The sequence below is a fragment of the Plecotus auritus genome (assembly GCF_963455305.1).
Source record: "Plecotus auritus genome assembly, chromosome: 4".
NCBI lineage: Eukaryota > Metazoa > Chordata > Mammalia > Chiroptera > Vespertilionidae > Plecotus > Plecotus auritus.
The window spans coordinates 31,266,337-31,286,581 of NC_137775.1; the positions used below are offsets into that span (position 1 = coordinate 31,266,337).

At 38.7% G+C, this 20,245-nt stretch overlaps 1 protein-coding gene across 1 annotated transcript in view; it reads left to right on the plus strand.

Annotated features, from left to right (window-relative positions):
• Positions 1 to 8,441: 8,441 nt before the first annotated feature.
• The window catches only part of ZC2HC1B (zinc finger C2HC-type containing 1B), a gene marked incomplete at both ends in the record, with an annotated part of 44,085 nt that continues 32,281 nt past the window's right edge, over positions 8,442 to 20,245 (plus strand). The window contains 4 exons of the mRNA XM_080663870.1: positions 8,442 to 8,463; positions 10,819 to 10,880; positions 13,634 to 13,762; positions 14,292 to 14,430. Coding sequence (XP_080519996.1) covers positions 8,442 to 8,463; positions 10,819 to 10,880; positions 13,634 to 13,762; positions 14,292 to 14,430 — 352 coding nt within the window. The remainder of the gene's footprint in view (positions 8,464 to 10,818; positions 10,881 to 13,633; positions 13,763 to 14,291; positions 14,431 to 20,245) is intronic.

A 20,245-nucleotide genomic window follows, 5' to 3' on the forward strand; every position in this document is an offset into this window, starting at 1 on the left:
TTATTTGTATGGTTGTCCCAGTTGCCTTTTGCAGATGTTCTCAACTGTTTCTTTGAAACCGTTCCACTCCTTTCAGTAAGTTAAGTGGTTTAATTTGCTGTCTGTAGAAAAGTGGCCCATTTAAACTAATTTTGAAATGCTGAGTGGGAAGAATAGTTTTTCTGAGAAGGTTCCACTGGTAGGAAGCTGGTGTAAAAGTTATTTCAAAAGGATGGTAAAACTGAGTATTAATGTGGTTGGGAATCAATTACTGGATGACTTGCTTTTGGAATTCAGGAATAGTGAAGACAGGAAACAGAAGAAGAAATAATCAAGAAAACTTCCTTGGCTTCAGTGAGTGCCTGGCTCAAAATCAGAAATAGTCAGTTTAAACCAGAAAGTTTGTCCTTTAAACATTTAATGCTTGGAACCATTTATACTTGATTAAAATACATAGTTGAAAACTCCCTGCTTTTTTGATGAATTGGGTTGTGTTTTTTTGTTTTGTTTTTCTTTTTTTAATTTCTTTATAAACATTTTCAAGGCTAAAGCAATGACTCCATCACAATTGTTAATTGTTTGGTAAACTAACTTCCTTGCAATAGACAAGTTGTTAGTGACCCTTGTTCATGTGTCCATGACTAATGTGTTATCTGGACTGTTCTGGAAAAGAAACCTGTGAACACTTGATCTGAGTTGGGAACAGAATGGCTAGTGTAGAACCATTTTTAGCAGGTGAGCTGCATTTGATATCTAAGTTTATTAGAAAGTGTCTTTATCTAATTCATTTTATTATGGCTCTTCCAAAGTTGGTGTTATCTTGTTCTCTCTGTTAACAATTTTAAATCTAAGTCCTTGTTGTAGGAGTTTTAAGGATTGTGAAAAACAATAGCATTAGGTACTCTACCAATCTATATATATATAAAAGGCTAATATGCAAAGTATCCCCTCAGGAGTTCGACTGGGAGACCGGGAGTTCAGTCGCTCGCTATGATGTGTGCTGACCACCAGGGGGCAGTGCAGAACATGGCGGATGACCAGCGGCAGTGAGACACTGAGGGAGCGAGGGAAGGAGGAGGTGGGGAATCTGATCAGGACCCTACCCATGCACGAATTTTGTGCACTGGGCCTCCAGTATTGATAGAAAAACTTGGCTGAAGGTCTTGTCATTACAAAAGTAGGGTGCTGGAGAGTATGTATTTAAATGCCAACCTGAAGAAGTAAAGGGTCAGATGATGGTTTGTGAGTGTTGGGAATGTATTAAATCCTAAAAGAATTGGCCCTTTATTTTGGTAGCTGTCTCAATTGAAGGTTCACAAAACCAGCAAGACTCTTAGAGATGTGGAATATTGCTTTGGCTTGGTGCTATTCAAATTCCATCTTATGAGCTAGTTTCACTGTACTTCACCCAAAGGGTTTAAATCAGCACATCACATATTTTGCAGTTTAGAAAATGTGACTATAAGCCACAAGTCTTGGAGAAACATATTGTGATTTATGTGGATTATCCTCCAAACTTAAAGATCTTAATTTTATTATGGGGAACAAAGTCTTATACAATATTTTGAATTATTTCATAACATTTTGGAATATTTATGATTTGAGTCATCTATAAGCAATGCTTGGGAACTTAACATAAGCTCCATGCTAAATGCTGGGAGTCCAAAGTGATAAAGGAGGATTTGCCTTCAAGGACTGCATCATCTGAGGAGGCAGGGTGTGTGCAGCAAAATAGGACTAGCAGTGCCAAATCCCTGATAAAGTACCACTTGACATGAGGATCTGGAAACGTGCTATTCCCCCTGAAGTGCTCTTATTGCAAATGTTTTTCAAGGCTGTGCTCAATTATCACCTTCCCGTAAACTTCTCCCTGACCATGTATTAAAAAATGGCACACACAGCCTTCTCCTGTGTCCTTTTTTTATTAATCCTCACCCGAGGATATGTTTATTGATTTTTAGAGAGAAAGGGAGAGAGAAACGGACATGAGAGAAAACATCGATGGTTGCCTCCTGTATCTGCCAAACAAATCAGCAAACCTTTTGGTGTACTGGCGACACTCCAACTGATCCATTCAGCCGTGCCCTCCCCTGTATTTATGCTCCTTCCCTGCTTTATGTTCATAGCATCTATTGGCATCAGATATATTTCACTCTCCTCTCACTGAAACTGAGGGCAGGGAATTTGTTTACCACTTTATCCCCAAGGTCTAGAACAGTGCCTGGCTTTGGGTAAATGATCACTAAGTAGTATGTAAATGAATGGATAGTTGGAAAAGACTTTTTTTTTTTAAAGTTGCTTAAAGGAACAATGGGAAACAGGATTAATACCAGCAAGGAGAAAGAAGGCCTAAAGCGTCCCAAGTAGGGGGCAAAATTAAAGAATTAGCCTGCTTTATTTAAGGATTTATTTTGTTTAAAACTCCATGAGTGGTATAAAATCATTTTTTCAGATATTTTAGAACTGTTACAAGTCAAACTACCAAGAGCAATTACATTTGTGTATATGACCTGTGGTACCTTGTATCCAAACCTCCATTATGATGTCATCAAATCACCTCAGTCTGTAACTTCCTGTTATATTATCAATACCTTTATGTTGCTTCTTCCTGTGTGCTGATAGTATGTTTTGTCCAGCTTGTTTGTTCCAGTTAATGCAAGGAGAAGGTAAAAATTCTAATGGCCTCACATTTTAATTGAGAAACTTACAGGAGAATTTTTAATAAACACATACTCACTATTCAAGTTAAGAAATAGAACATACAGGCCACCTTTGGGTCCATCTTCAATTTCATTCCACTCTCCTCTTATGTACTATACAGACTTCATCACCTGTATGGTATCCCTAAACACAGTATTTTGTTTAGATGTGAACACCTGAGAAGTGTAAATCTAGCTCTATGAAGGCAGTATTTGCCACCATTTGATGAAGACATTTTTGAGAAGATGGGCTGAATAATCTCTGAGTCTGATTTCAGCTTCTAGAGTTTACAAGAGCCTTAGGTGGAGATGTCAGTGAGCAAGGTGATGAGTAAGTCCCAGGCAACATAAGTCACCACAGTTGGAGCATCCTGGATCTCTTGTAGAATTATCTTCAAAGGTTGTATGCTTGTTTTATATTTTTTGCTTCTAAGCTCACCTACCCCCATCTCAAGAGAAGATCAATGCAGAACCTTCCCATGGAGTGAAATGAGTATCCTCAGCTAATCTAGACATCAGAATGAGAAGGGGAGAGCAGGCATCTCATTGGGACATGCTCAAACAAGCCAAGTAGAACACAGTGGGAGCCAGATATACTAGCATAACTGTTCTCAGGTTACAAAGGCAGCGAATCTCTTAGTCATGACAGTCTTCAACATGTTGGTGTTTTGAATCACACCTCCACCCTGGACTGGTAGCCCTTTGGTGCAGGTGCCTAGATGTTTTCCTGGGAGTTTCCTTCTCTCTCCCCTGTGTTGAATTGCCTATTTGCTCACCTTGTTGTGGAGCATATCCTCCAACAATTCTTGAGTCAGGGTACACAGGGTATAGACCTTGAAACCTTGAATGTCTGGAAATGTATTTATTCTACCTGCATATTTGATTGATGGGTATAAATTTTGGGTTGTAGATTATTTTCCCTCAGAAATTTAAAGGATTTGTCCCATTTATCTCCATTTTTACTGTTTGGAATCTGAAGTCATTCTAATCCATGACACTTTGTATGTTACTGGTTTTATTTCTCTGAATTGATAGACTTTCTAGTCTCCAATGTTCTAAAATTTGACAATGATGTTTACCGGCATAGATCTATTTTCATCCTTTCAACCAGGGGGCTGGTGTCCTTTCACTTCTGGAAATGTTAAATAATTGTTTTTATTTCCTTCCTTGTGTTTTCTCATTTTCTCTCTTAACTCCCTATTGTTTGGAGTAGGGCCTTCTGGACAGGTACTGGCTTATTTTTCTCTCCCTTTCTATGTCATTTTACTTTACTTTCTAGGAAATTTCCCTAGTTTTATCTCCCAACCTTCTATTGAGTTTTAATGTCTTCAATAAGTCTTTTAATTTCCAAGAGGTTTAATTTTCCTTTAAATTGCTGTTTTGGTCTTTTGTGCTAGAAACTTTCCTCATATCTTAGGAAAGTTGTGTACATGATTAAGATTGGAGGAAGAAAACACTAGAGACTTTTAAGTGGATGAATAGTATTGGATGGTTTTGAGCTTTATTGTAGGGTAACCTGGATGAGTTGTTTGGGACTCTCCCCAAGGTCAGCATCTTCCCTCTTTCCTCATGGAATAGTTATATTCTCAGGGAAGTTTTTGTGCCTTGGGAGCAAAGGACTAGCAAGCAGAGTTCTGTGAGCCAAGTAGAGGAAGTTATGTATGGGGTGTTCTCTGCTCTCAGTAAAGCTATTCGTGAGGTTAATCACTAGATTATATACATACATGTAGGGGTTGTCCCCAGAAAATGTACACACTTACATTTTCTGATAACTCGATTGATGTTTCTTTCTTTTCAGATTTGCCCCATTGGAATTAATAATTATTAAAAGTGTATATACATTTTTTGGGGAGACACCCTGGTGTGTGTATACATGTGCACATACAAATACATATACAGTTAATCCTCATCAATCATGGAGTCCCTATTTGCAAATTTGCCTACTCACTAAAGTTAGTAACCCTAAAATCAATACTCATGGCACTTTCATGGTCATTCACAGACATGCATGCAGCAGGTATAAAGTTGAGTCACCTGACATGCATGCTCCCAGCTGAGGTAGAACAAGCCTTCTAGTTTCAGCTCATGCTGTAAACAAGTGTCCTTTTCACGGTCCATTGGGTGTCACATTTTTCAGGTCTGTGCACTTTCTCTTGGTGATTTTGCTGTTTAAAATGGCTCCTTAGTGCAGTGTTGAAGTGTTATCTCGTGTTTCTAAGCACAGGAAGGCTCCAGTATGCCTTACAGAGAAAATATGTCTGTTAGGTAAACGTCATTCGAGCATGAGTTATAGTGTTGGCCCAGAGTTCAGTGATATTGAATCAAAAATATTTATTTAAATAAGATCTCTTTAAACAGAAATACATAAAACAAGGTATGTATTGATATATTGATAACAATTTCTGACCAGAGGCTCACAGGAATCTAACCCTGTATTTCCCCCCAGAATAGTAAGTCCAGTGTTTGCTCACTTAGTGCTCACAGAGACTTTATGGAATGTAACTACCACAAATACTGGGAATCAGCCATATGTGTGTGTGTGTGTATCTACATCTACCTACACACACCTTCAGCTGTGTTGATGCTTGCACTGACTTCCTCTTTCACCCTCTCTGGAGAGTAGACCTATCTGCAGCTGGGGAAGAGCAATCACCCAGGGGGTGTGGAGTAAGGGAGGCATCTAGGAACCTTAACTTCTTAGGAAACTTGCACCCTGACCCTCCATATTTTAGCAGTCTCTTCCTCCTCCTTATTTACCTTGTCTCAGTTCAGAGTTACGCGCTGCTCCAGGGATTCCTGTGACTTTGAAGGGTTCTGCTGTGCAAATCTGGATGGTTCTCTGTTCTCCCTCCTGTCTGCTTAAGAAGTGGATTTTGATGTAGCTTTAAGTCCTCCAAGTTGGTTACCATGTTCATCAGCTTTTCAGATTTCCAATTTTTGTTGTTGTTGTCTTTTGTCCCTGTTCTTGTGTTTTTCTGGGTCTCTATGTCCTTTTTTCTGTTTACTCTAGTATTTTGGGGCTTGGAGAGAGAGCAAATATTGATGGGCTGTTTTTTTCTGCCATCCTAACTCATTCCTTTCCTAGTTTCACAAGTCATGTTCCTGAGATAAGTTAATAAGCTGAGGTCATATCACCTTTGCCATATGGCCTTGGAAGATGTCGAAATTGCTAATGTTTGCATGTTCTGGATTGTAAAGGATTTAAGAGTTCTTCGACTTGCTAACAAGGGAATGAGAAAACATCTCCCTTTTTATTTCTTTATCATGCCTTTATAAGGAAATGTGAGTTAGTAGGTGTTTTTACAAAGCATTCTTCCAACTCGGCAAGAGAATGTCTAGTCAGAAGTAGAATTTTTCCCCCAATTTCATTACAACCATAATCCTCTCCAGGCTTCTTATAAAATTTTTGAACTGAGATCTTTGTAATGCTTATTTTTCACAGTCAACATGCTACACAAAACTGTTGATCACTTCCAGATCACTTTCCTTTCCTCATTTAAAAAATTGTCTAAGATTATAAACCAATGTATAAAAGTAATAGCTACTTTAATAATCTACTAAGTAAGACTGTAGCCAGGGTAAAGATAGGAATAGCTAAATTGATACCCATTGTTAAAGAATCTTTTCTAATCAAAAGGGTTGCGTGTTTTTTAAGAGTTCCGTATTTTATTAAACATGTTACCAAAGAGGTTTAATCTAAAAGACCAAAGCCCATGTCATCATCAGACTCCTCAGCTTCCTTCTTTACTGGGGCAGCCATGGTGGAGGGGGCAGGTCCACCAGCCCCTCCATTGCAGGTGAGGCTCCCGATGTTGACATTGGCCAGAGCCTTTGCAAACAAGCCTGGACAGAAAGATTCAGCATTTACACCAGCTGCTTTAATGAGGGCATTGAACTTAGCCTCTGTCATGGTCACCTCATCATGGTCACCTCATTGTCGTGTGGGATAAGGACCTAGTAGATGCAGGTGAACTTCCAGACAGAGGCCATGCCGTGGGCACATGCTTAGCGAGCACTGCCAGGCACGGTGCTCGTGGCTGGGTGAAGTGAGGGCCCCCCACTCCCCACCACAGCCTTGGCTTCCTCAGAAGGGCTGAGCACCTTACCGGCAGTTGGCGAAAGAGGTTCAAATAGGTTTTTTAAATCTTTTATTCTGATTTTTTTGAATCTTTATAGAAAAATTGAAAATGTAGGAAAAAGAAATGATCACTTTTATTCTTATCCCTCAGAGTTAATTACTGCATATATATAGAGAGAGACCTGTATAGTTAATATATCACTAACCTTTTCCATGTTATTCTCCCAAAATAATTTCTAATGACTACATTCTCATTTGCTGGGTGGCGATCTTTTTCTGTAAAGACCACGTATAATTTTTGGCTTTGCAAATCATATGGTCTCTGTTACAACTACTCTGCTGTTGTCGTGTGAAAGCAGCAATATATATTATATAAACAAACGAATGGGCATGACTATTTACCAAGACAAATTTATTTACTAAAACATGCAGCTCCAGATTTGGCCCATGGACCACAATTTGCCAACTCCTAGATATTTTAAAAACTTTTAATTTTGACATAATTATAGTTCACAAAGTTTCAAAATAGTATGAGAGCCCATGTACACTTGACCTAGTTTCCCCCAAGTTACATCTTAAATAACTACAGTGCAATAGCCAAACCAAGAAAATATATAGTTCTGTACCATATTGTACATGTGTAACCACTACAATATACAGGACTATTCCATCACCTAAAGATCTTCCTCACTTCACTCCTAAATAATCACAACAACCTCCCTCCCCGACCATCCCTACCTCTTGGCAGTCACTCATCTAATCCATCGCTATAATTTTGTCATTTTGAGAATGTTATACAAGTGGAATCATACAGTATGTGACTTTTGAGATTGACTACTTTCTCTCAGCATTGAGATCCATCCAGGTTGTACATGTATCAATAGTTTCCTTTCTATTGATGTATAGTATTCCAGGTATGGATGTCGCAGTTTATTTAACCATTCACCTATCGAAGGGTGTTTTGGTTATTTCAAATAATTCTTTTAAGGTTCTAATGATCATATAGTCCATGTGATTCAGCATTCTGGAACAAACACTGTAGACCTCATTAATCTCCATGTTTGGTTCAACTGACGTAGGCAGGTATTCCCTTCTTTCATTGTTAGTCAAGCTTCCAAGCTGAATGTCATTCAGAATGTGATGCTCCATGTATTTCAATTGAATCATATTGTTTCTGTCATTATTTTAAATTCACTAAACTCTTTAAAACTAACTGATTTATAAACCAGAAGGTGTTGTTTCTCCAGGGCCTTCCATTTGCTTTGCAGGTGAGTACTGACATAATGGGGCTATATTTATGGTAACGGTTGAATAAATAGTCTTGATTCTCATATCAGGTTCAAGTGTCAGTGTTACCACTTATTATCTGTGGTCTTAGAGAAGTCACCTAACCTTGAACCTCCATTTTCTTATCTGTAAATAAGAATACCAACCCTGTCTCATAGTATTACGGTGAGGAGCAAATGCGATTACACAGGAAAAGTGGGGAACAGGAAAACACTATACAAATGTTAAAGTAATATTTATACAAATAAACCTTCACTCGTGTTTTAGAAAAAGCAGTTTTATAATTAGGATGAGTAGTTTTTATTAACAAGTAAGAATGTGGAGGGGTGGGATATCTTTGCTGAAAAAAAAAAAAATTAAGACCGTATTTTAGAGAGAAGGCCAAAAGTACAGAGAGGATGAGTGGTGTTGCTGTATGCTGTAATGGATGACCTGTGTTGCAAATACAATACCATCTGGCAGATGTGAGAAGAAATCATTTAAATCAACAATGTGTGTAATGAACTACCATCTGATTCCTGTTAATCAAGCCTTCCTTTTTTGAACTGTCTTCCCTTGGTTTCCATGACCCTGTTCTCTCCTGCTTCTCTTTCTGGCTTATCATCATCATCTCTTTGGCCCTCAAATATGGAGTTCCCTCGGGATCATCCCTGTACTTCTCTTTCCATGACCTCTTCCCTGGCAGTATCATGCCTTTACATCACTCTCCAAACAAAGCCTGCATCTGTGTCTCTAGCCCTGACCTCCCTCATTTCCATCCTGCTGGCTGGCTGACTCTCTTTCAAACTCAGTATTTCCAAAGCTGAGGTCATTTTTCTTACTAAGATGGCCCTATTTTTCAAATGCTGCATTTCTATCCACAGCCCTACCATCTTCTCTGTCCTCAAGCATCCTTCTCTCACTGCCATCACCCAACTCCCTCAGATCTAGTCATGCTGTCAATTCTTTGACCATAGTGTCTTCCATTTCCTCTTACCTTTCTATTTCAGGCCTGCAACTTTAGCTTTTTAAATAAAATCCTGTCTTTCCTCCTTGCTGTCACATCAATCTTCTACAGTTCAGGTTCTTCCTCATCAGTGTTCTTGATTATTCCCCTTGTTTGGAGAAAAAAATGCAGATTTTTATTCTAATATAAAATCTTCCCCATGATCAAACTGCTTTTTAAATCTGTATATACTCAACTCCAGATGAACAAAGAGGGAGTAATATGAAGTGCAACTCTTTTTTTCAGAATTCCATAATGTTTTCCCTTTCTCGTGACACTTTGCTAACTTCACTTAATTTATGTACATACTTTTCTCCTTTTCTGGGCTGGACCCACGTATGGTTTCTCTCAATATTCCCACAGAGTTGCACATAGCAGATATTTATTGAATGAATGATTGGTCCTGTGGTGGAAACTCAATCTTGTTTGGCCCATACATTCGATAAGTATTTATTGAGCACTTTACTATGGGTCAGGTACTTTGAGGCATTGGGACATAGTGGGCCCAGTTTCAGCTTTTTTTTCTTTTATATTTGAGTTTATTCTTTTTTTATTTTTTTAATCCTCACCCAAGGATATGTTTCCATTGGTTTTAAAGAGAGGAGAAAAGAAAGAGAGAGAAAGAGAAACATCAGTGTGAAAAAGAAACATCAAGCAGTTGGCTCCTATCCTCACCCTAACCCGAAACCTGGGTATGTGCCCTGACCAGGAATCGAATCTGCAACCTCCTGGTTGATGCTCCAGCCAATTGAGCCACCTGGCCAGGGAGAGTTTATTATTCATTTGACTTTTAAAATATCACTATGGTTAAATATTAAAATAAAAAAGTAGCAAGTACTGAACCTATTGTGATTATAATCCTTCACTCATTCACCACTGCACGTAAAACGCCAGCAGGCTCATTCACTAGGTAGCCCCATCAGGAGGTCTGACTCTAAACACAACCCCTAGGATGATGTTCCTCATTTTCATAGGCTTCTTCGTTGTAATCACACCTCTTTCCTGATTTCAATCAAAGTTGACCAGTTCTACTTGGTCCATTTCATCAGTCTCTTCTACTTCCTTCTTCATGGTTAGGAGTTATTCTCCAGCAAAGATTGTTTATGGGAAGAGAGGAAGCCATTCTCAGGAAAGTTTACCTTAAATTCAATGACTAGGCAACTTTTTCCTCATGGTCTCTGATAAATTGGCGTGCCTTCATTGAGCATACCTATAGACCTTCCATTCTAGTAGGAACCCTCAAGACATTCCCTTTGGTTATTTATGGCTTCGTACTAAGGTCTTAACTTTGTACTTAAGTCTAAACTTGCAAGGGTCCTCAAACTTTTTAAACAGGGGGCCAGTTCACTGTCCCTCAGACCGTTGGAGGGCTGGACTATAGTTTTTTAAAAAAACTATGAACAAATTCCTATGCGCACTGCGGGCCCGGGACGAGTCGGCTGCTAAGCAGGACAGGCAGTGGCACCCGGCGGGCCGGATAAATGTCCTGGGCGGGCCGCATGTGGCCTGCGGGCCGTAGTTTGAGGACCCCTGGTCAGGTACTTTGTTCACGAACATATTTATTAAATTATAATTATACACTGGTGGCCTGAAGGATATGGAATTTACCTGTTTAATGGCATGAGAAGAAAACACAGGTGAGTTTGCAGAGGATCTTTCTAGAAGGAAGTAGTTGGTGGGAAAGAAAAAAAGAGTGAAGATATAGAGCTATTGAGGTCTCCAGTTAGTCATTTCTTCTCAGGCAGGCAATTCCTTGAAACTAACATAATGTGCTCTTGGATCCTATACAGATGGCAATCAGGACTTATTTCCCTGTGAAGTCTGTGGAAGACGCTTTGCAGCAGATGTTCTGGTAAACATAAAGACGTTTTGTAGATGTGTTTCATTGGAGTTAAATGAACTGTCAAGTTAGTGAGGAGGCCGCAGTGGCAAAGATTAAAGACAGATGTGGAGGGAAAGCAAGGGAAGAGGAGTACACAACCTGCGGTTGGCAGGCCCAGAGGACACGGAAGCTGCCCGATGCTGCCCACATTCAAAAGGGAACTTATGAAACCTGGTTCTCTAACTGAAAGGATGCCAGAAGAAAGTATCTTGGCACAGCTGATTGTCTCTTGAGAGGTTTTGGCTCTTTCTCCTTTTCTATAAGCATCAGAAATCCAAATTTTAAGGCCAAAGCACCAGGGAAATTAGCTAGTCGAGAGGAATGAACATTGAATTTGGAGCATCTGGAAACTTGGCTTTTAGCCTCAAATTTGTCACTAATTCTGACAAGTCCTTTAACCTCCCTCTGTTTCCTGCTTTGCCACGTACAAAGACAGAATCCTCCAATTTCAGGGTTTTAATGTAATTTGAACAAAATGAACATAAAGCCTTTTCCAAGATCTAATTGTTAAGCCAATTTCAAGCTAACTGCACATCTCATTTCCTGATTGATGCCTGTAAGGTGGAATAAAGCTTGATTTATTTCAAAGTTAGAGGATCAAACAGCTATTACACCCCAACATTATAAAAAGATTCCTAAGAAAAAGATGATTTTAAAAATTAGGTTTAACATGCAGTTGTTAGTTGGGACATTTAGAACAAGGAGACTTACATGGAACTACAAGCATTTGGACTACAAGCCTGACTACATTTGAGGCAAAAGACTGCAAAATGAGGTTTGTAGGTTTTATTTCTCTGGTGAATTAAAAAAAAAAAAAAAATGTCCGTAGCTGGTTTTGCTCAGTGGATAGAGCGTCGGCCTGCGGACCAAAGGGTCTTAGGTTCGATTCCGGTCAAGGGCACCTACCTTGGTTGCAGGTTCCTCCCCCTCCTGGGCCCTGATCAGGGCTTGTGCAGGAGGCAAACAGTCGATGTGTTTCTCTCACATCTGTCTTTCCCTCTCTCTTCCACTCTTCCTAAAAATAAGTGGGAAAATATCCTAGGGCTGTGGTTGGCAAACTGCGGCTCGCGAGCCACATGAGGCTCTTTGGCCCCTTGAGTGTGGCTCTTCCACAAAATACCAAGGCCTGGGGGAGTCTATTTTGAAGAAGTGGCGTTAGAAGAAGTTCAAGTTTAAAAAATTTGGCTCTCAAAAGAAATTTCAATTGTTGTACTGTTGATATTTGGCTCTGTTGACTAATGAGTTTGCCTACCTACGCTGTCCTAGGGTGAGGATTAACAAAAACAAACAAATGAAGTATTGTTCTTTTAATTAAGTGCAGGCAGAATTTCCTGAATCTAGAAGGAGAGCTCCAGGGCGGGCCTCTTGTGGCCTGGCACCCACTGGAGTGCTTGCCTTTTGCCTTCTCCAGCCTAGGCCGCGCCCCAATGGGAGGAAGGGGTTTGAGACCTAGGAGGTGCCCTTTGAAGAGGGGTCCCTAAATGTCAAGTGCATCTCAGGTCCTCTCAGGTTTTATTTCCTATGCCTATCTCCAGGCTACAGAGAGCATCTGATCAACTGATCTGATCTCTCTCCTTTAGTTTCAAATGGTATGGCTTGTTTATAGACAGGTGCAGTGATTTTCATAGACCATGTGTTTTGTTGGTTCTGAACAAAGCAACTATGAAAGCGATAGCTCTTATGAGTTACATTTCCACCAACAAAGAGGATTTAGAGGAGAAAGCAAAGACGTTAGTATAATATCTTAGTGGTGCAGTAACAGACTCCATAAAGTCAGTACACAGGCAGAGCTCAATGTGTTAGTTCCCTGAGTTTTGTAACAGAAATACTGAGGACTACTGGCTAGATTTAAAAAAATGTTTTCCCTGCTGATCATCTTGCAAATATTGTAATATTTATTGTAATAAATGACTTCACTAATCATGTGGGATGTTTGGGTACAATTCAAGGAAAATGTGTTTATAACTTAAACAAAATTGGTATGTTCTTCATGCATTTGTGTGGTTGTTCCAGTTGTCTTTTGCAGATGTTCTCAACTATTTCTTTGAAACCTCTGCACTCCTATTCAGGAGTTAAGTGGTTATGTGGAAAAGTGGCCCATTTAAGCTCAATTTTGAAATGCTGAGTTGGGAAGAGGTGTTTTTCTGAAAAGATTCTATTGGTAGGAAGCTATGTTTCCCCTTGCTCTATGTACAGAGCTATTTCAAAAGGATGGTAAAACTGAATGTTAAGGTTGTTGGAACTCGAATTTCCTGTTATATTACTGGATGACTTGCTTTTGAAATTTAGGAACAGTAAAGGCAGGAAACTGAATAAGAAGTAATCAACAAAATGTCATTAGTTAAAATGGCTAAATGGTCAGAAATATTGTATTTCAGTTTCAACTGCAATGTTTGTCTTTTCAACATTATTTAATGCTTAGAACCATTCATACTGCCCAAGTGGTAGAGTTAAATGTGTAAAACCAAATTTGAAATAAGTCTCTCTAGATGTAGAGACCTTTTATTGACCTTGACCGTTCCAACATAATATCTAGTTATGTGTAACATGGGCGAGGGAAGCCAGATGGATTTGCTCTGCTGTGATTTGAGAGTTGGAGAATGTACTTGGCTCTGAAGGTACAACTCAGTCCCTGTAGTGAGGGCTGCCTGAGTACACTGCAGCATTACAAACTCGGTGATTTGTACATTTAAAAAAATTAATTCCCACTCTTTCTTTTCTAGGAAAGGCATGGACCAATATGTAAAAAACTCTTCAACAAAAAGCGTATGCCTTTCAGTTCCGTAAAACAAAGATTACAGGGCACTTACTTTCCCACTGTGAGCCGGGCTTCTCAATCCAAGGTATTATCGGTATCTTCCTTATTGTTCATGATTACATCCTTAAGTACATTAAAGCCTCTTTCTGGCTCTCTGGTTTCATTCTTGCTTGATAGAGCAATATAAAGTCATGTAAGTATAATCCACCTTTACTGTTTTCTTTTTAATCATGCTCACTAAGATTTCCAAGTGTATTTCAGATACTTTCCAGATGTGACAAAAAAGAATCTTGTTTATACTTTCATTAGAGTAGCATTAAATCTAGCAATTAACTTGGAAGAAAGTCACTTTTAACCTTACATTTAAGTCTTCCTTTAAGGTTTTATAGTTGTTTTTCTGATTATTTTTTGTTTTCCTTCACTACTGTGATTTGTGGATTTTACTACTGTATTTTCCAAACCCGTTTTAGTACTTCTGAAAAACAAATTCTGCTTCCCTCTCCAAATCTCACAGTCCTGTTTCCTGTAAATTCAAATCCCAGCTGCAAAAGAAAAAGAAAATTATAATGGAGAGATATATAGTCTAGGCTAGTATATGTTTTTGTTTGTTTATTTGTTTGTAGCCTCAACCAGTGAGAAAAACTAACTGGAGACAACAACATGAAGACTTTATTAATGCAATTCAATCAGCAAAGCAGTGCACCCTAGCCATGAAAGAAGGCCGCCCTCTCCCACTACCTCCCCCTGCGTCCATCAACCCAGGTGTGTGGCCAGTTTGGTTTGTTTTTGACATTAGCTCTTAACCAGTTGAGGCTATCTATGTTTGATTTTTGGCCAAATTATGCCTTGCTTCTATTTATTCTAAGATTAACAATAGGAATTAAGTTATATAAAAGTAATTTTATCATATAATTTATCTTGTCCTATTTTCCCCCCTCAGTTCTGCCTAAAGATTCTGTGTTTCCTTCCAACTCTATCTCAACATGAGAACACCACTGTAGCCAGTGTCATGGCATTACATAACTCCAGGGGACGCTGTTCACATCATGGTTTATGAGAACGGAACTGTGTAGAGCAATTTGAGATACATTAGCTCCCCAATGTCAGATACCTACAGCTCTTTTTTACTTTTTTGAGATAAAATTCCCATAATACAAACTTCATCATTTTAACCATTTTAAGTTGTATAGTTTAGTGGCCCACAGCTTTTTTACCCTAAACTTTTTATTTTGAAAAATTTCAAATCTACAGAAAAGAGGAAGAAATAGTACAGTTATCACTCATATACCTTCCACTGAAATTTGAGTTTTTGACATTATTGTAATATTTTCTATTACTCATTTTATTTTTATGGCAGAACTATTTAATAGCAAATTTCAGAATTTATAACACTTTATTCCATTATGCATTTGTTAAGTGCAAATACATTTTCCTGCATGACCACAATACTATTTTTGCACTTAACATATAGACTCATGTTTTCTGTTTTCTTAAGAGTGTCTTTTAAAGCTTTCTCCTCATCCCCCAGCCACAATCCAAGATTCAATCAAGGTTTATGCATTGTCTTACGTTGTCTGTTTAGTTTCTTTTAACCCTGTACAACATCCCTACCAGGCCAATTATCTTTAGAATTTTTCATGTTCTGGATTTGTCTGTGGGTTGTTGATTTTTTTAGTTATATTAGTGTCTAACTTGTCCTTCTATTCCTCCATCTTTCTGTAAATTGGAATTTAGGCCTAGAGGCTAGATTAGATTAATATTAATTTTAATCCCTTATCAGATACAGGATTTTCAAATATTTTCTCCCATTTGGTGAACTATCTCTTGATGGTATCTTTTGATGCAAAAATGTTTTTAATTTTGATAAAGTCCAACTTTCCTTTTTTGTTGTTGTTGCCCAGCCATTGATGTCAAACTCCCTCAAAATCATTGCAAAATCCAATGTAATGAAGCCTTTTCCTTGTTTTCTTCTAACAGTTTTATAGTTTTAGCTCTTACACTTACGTCTTTGATCCAGGTGATTTAATTTTTGTATGTGGTGCAAAATAAGATACCAACTTCATTGGAAGTTGGATATCTAGTTTTACATGTGGTTATCTATATTTCTCACTGTTTTGATTAGCATAGCTTTGTAGTAAGTTTTGAAAGCAGGACGGGTGAGTTCCCCAAGATTGTTTTGGCTATTTGGGGAACTTGAGATTTTTTTTTTTTTTCTGAAAATGCCATTGAAGTTTCCAGAGGGATTGCATTGAATCTGTACATCATTTAGATATTATTGTCATCTTAACTATATTGTCTTCCAATCCATGAACATGGAATGTCTTTCCATTTATTTGTCTTCTTTAATTTCCATTAGCAATGTTTTATAATTTTCAATGTATGAGTCTTTCATATCCTTGATTACATTTATTTCTAAGTATATTATTCTTTTTGATGTTATTATAAATGGAATTGTTAAGTTTATTTTCAGATTGTTCCTTGTTAGTGTATAGAAATACAACTGACTTTTGTGTGTTGATTTTGTAAACTGCAACTTAGCTGAATTTTATTTTATTTTTTTTTTATTTTTTATTTTTTCCAAATTTTTATTAAGGTATTATATGTGTACATATCTTACCATTACCCCCCACCCCCACCCCACTCCCATACATGCCCTCACCCCCCAATGTTTTGCATCCGTTGGTTACTCTTATATACATGCATATAAGTCCTTCAGTTGATCTCTTATTTCCCCCACCTCTCCCTAACCTTACCACTGTAATTTGACAGTCTGTTTGATGCTTTACTGCCTCTGTAACTATCTTTTTGTTCATCAGTTTATAATGTTTTTCATTATCCCCAAATGAGTGGGATCATGTGGTATTTTTCTTTCATTGACTGGCTTATTTCACTTAGCATAATGTTCTCTAATTCCATCCAAGTGCCTACAAATGGTAGTAATTCCTTCTTTTTTACGGCAGCATAGTATTCCATTGTGTAGATGTACCATAGTTTTCTGATCCAGTCATCTGCTGATGGGCACCTAGGCTGTTTCCAAATCTTAGCTATTGTAAATTGTGCTGCTATGAACATAGGGGTGCATATATCCTTTCTGATTGGTGTTTCTGGTTTCTTAGGATATATTCCTAGGAGTGGGATTACTGGGTCAAATGGGAGTTCCATTTTCAGTTTTTTGAGGAAACTCCATACTGTTCTCCACAGTGGCTGCACCAGTCTGCATTCCCACCAGCAGTGCACGAGGGTTCCTTTTTCTCCGCATCCTCGCCAACACTTGTCGTTTGTTGATTTGTTGATGATAGCCATTCTGACAGGTGTGAGATGGTATCGCATTGTTGTTTTGATTTGCATCTCTCGGATAATTAGTGACTTTGAGCATGTTTTCATGTGTCTCTTGGCCTTCCTTCTGTCTTCTTTCGAAAAGCTTCTATTTAGGTCCGTTGCCCATTTTTTTATTGGATCATTTATCTTCCTTTTATTAAGTTGTATAAGCTGCCTGTAGATGTTGGAAATTAAACCTTTATCAGTGATACCATTTGCAAATATGTTCTCCCATACAGTGGGGTTTCTTGTTGTTTTGTTGATGGTTTCTTTTGCTGTGCAAAAGCTTTTTATTTTGATGTAGTCCCATTTGTTTATTTTCTGTTTGGCTTCCATTGCCCTAGGGGCAGTATCACTGAAAAAGTTCTTTTGGCATATGTCTGAGATTTTGCTGCCTGTGGATTCCTCTAGTATTTTTATGGTTTCCCGTCTTATATTTAAGTCCTGTACCCATTTTGAGTTTATTTTTGTGTATGGTGTAAGTTGGTGATCTAGTTTCATTTTTTTGCATGTATCTGTCCAATTTTCCCAACACCATTTATTAAAGAGACTGTCTTGACTCCATTGTATGCTCATGCCTCCTTTGTCAAATATTAAATGCGCATATTGGTTTGGGTCGATATCTGGATTCTCTATTCTGTTCCATTGATCTATATGTCTGTTCTTGTGCCAGTACCAGGCTGTTTTGATGACAGTGGCTTTGTAATACAGCTTGAAATCTGGTATTGAGATCCCTCCTACTTTATTCTTCTTTCTCAGGATTGCTGTGGCTATTCGGGGTCTTTTTTTATTCCAGATGAATTTTTGGAGAGTTCTTTCTAGGTCTGTGAAATACGCCGTTGGTATTTTAATGGGGAGTGCATTGAATCTATAGATTGCTTTGGGTAGTATGGACATTTTGATGATGTTGATTCTACCAATCCATGAACATGGTATGTTCTTCCATCTGTTTACATCTTCCTCTATCTCTTTTTTCAGTGTCCTGTAGTTTTCCGCATATAGGTCTTTTACCTCCTTGGTTAGGTTTATTCCTAAGTATCTTAATTTTTTTGGTGCGATGGAAAATGGGATTGCTTTTTTAGTCTCTCTTTCTGTAAGTTCATTGTTGGTGTATAGAAATGCCATAGATTTCTTGGTGTTAATTTTGTATCCTGCTACATTGCCGAATTCATTTATTAAGTCTGTTAGTTTTTTGATGGAGTCTTTCGGGTTTTTTATGTACAATATCATGTCATCTGCAAATAAGGACAGCTTTACTTCTTCTTTTCCAATTTGGATGCCTTTTATTTCTTCTTCTTGTCTAATTGCAACGGCTAATACTTCCAGTACTATGTCAAACAGGAGTGGTGAGAGTGGGCATCCCTGTCTTGTTCCTGTTCTTAGGGGAAATGGTTTTAGTTTTTGCCCATTGAGTATGATGTTAGCTGTGGGTTTATCATATATAGCTTTTATGATGTTGAGGTATGATCCTTCTTTTTTTTTTTTTTTTTTTTTTTTTAAATAAATCTTTATTCAGATTATTACAATTATTTCTCCTTTTTCCCCCCATAGCTCCCCTCCACCCCTTTCCCACCCCACCTTCTGCCCTTACCTCCCCCCCACTGTCCTCATCCATAGGTGTATGATTTTTGTCCATTCTCTTCATGAACCCCCCCATACCCCTTTCCCCCTGAGAATTATCAGCCCACTCCCTTTCTATGCCCCTGATTCTATTATATTCACCAGATTATTCTGCTCCTCAGGTTTTTAATTCACTTGATTTTTAGGTTGGCTTGTTGATAGATATGTATTTGTTGTTCATAATTTTTTCTCTTTACTTTTTTCTTCTTCCTCTTCTTTAAGAATACCTTTCAGCATTTCATATAGTACTGGTTTGGTGGTGATGAACTCCTTCAGCTTTTTCTTATCTGTGAAGCTCTTTATCTGCCCTTCAATTCTGAATGATAGCTTTGCTGGGTAGAGTAATCTTGGTTGTAGGTTCTTGCTATTCATCACATTGAATATTTCTTGCCACTCCCGTCTGGCCTGCATAGTTTCTGTTGAGAAGTCAGCTGACAGTCGTATGGGTGCTCCCTTGTAGGTAATTAACTGTTTTTCTCTTGCTGCTTTTAATATTCTCTCTTTGTCTTTTGCTCTTGGCATTTTAATTATGATGTGTCTTGGTGTGGTCCTCTTTGGATTCCTTTTGTTTGGGGTTCTGTGCGCTTCCTGGACTTGTAAGTCTATTTCTTTCACCAGGTGGGGGAAGTTTTCGGTCATTATTTCTTCAAATAGGTTTTCAGTATCTTGCTCTCTCTCTTCTTCTGGCACCCCCATAATTCTGATGTTGGTACGCTTGAAGTTGTCCCAGAGTCTTCTTACATTATCTTCAACTTTTTGGATTTTTTTTTTTGCTTTTTCGGTTGAGTGTTTTTTGCTTCTTTGTATTTCAATTCTTTGACTTGATTCTTGTGTTCCTCTATTCTGTTTCTGGGTCTCTGTATAATATTTTTTATTTCAGTCAGTGTATGTTTAATTTCTAGTTGGTCCTTTTTCATATCTTCGAGGGTCTCGTTATATTTATCGGCCTTTTCTAGGATATTCTTAAAAAGTCTTATAACGGTGGTTTTGAATTCTATATCCAGTCGTTTGTTTTCCTCCATTTCTTTCGTTTGTGATCTGATTCTTTGACCCCGCATTTTCACTGAATCCCTGAGTTGGTAAGGTAGATATTTGTGCTAGGTTTCCAATATGGCCCAGTGGGTCTGCTTCCCCAGTTAACCTGAGGTGGACACTCTTGGTGCACCCCTTTGTGGACTGTGTGTACAGCCTTGTTGTAATTAAGTCTTTATTGTTGTTGGTATCACTGGGAAGAATTGACCTCCGGGCCAGTTGGCTGTAAGGATCAGCTGTGTCTATGCTGGGAGAAGCCCGGTGCTGGAGACAGCCTTATAGGACTAGACTTGCCAAATTGCAATAGCCTCTGTGCTCAGCTTGGATGGGGTGGAGTCTCAGTCTTGGCTTCCTGTCAGCCCCGCCCCTGCGCGCATGTGCGCTTTCAGTCCTCCGCCTTCCCCAGCTCGAGTCTCCGCCTGAGAGTCCAGACTCCCCCCACAAGAGCGTGGGTCCCCAGGGGCTCGCCTGGAACTGGGGTTCACTGCAGTCAGAACTGGGGCTCGGTGCAGTCAGAATCTTCTGACTCCCCTCCACTAGGGAAAGCCTGTGGCAACCCCCGCAGCCTTTGTGCGCACCGGCGCGGCGCGTGTGCGCACTTTCAGTC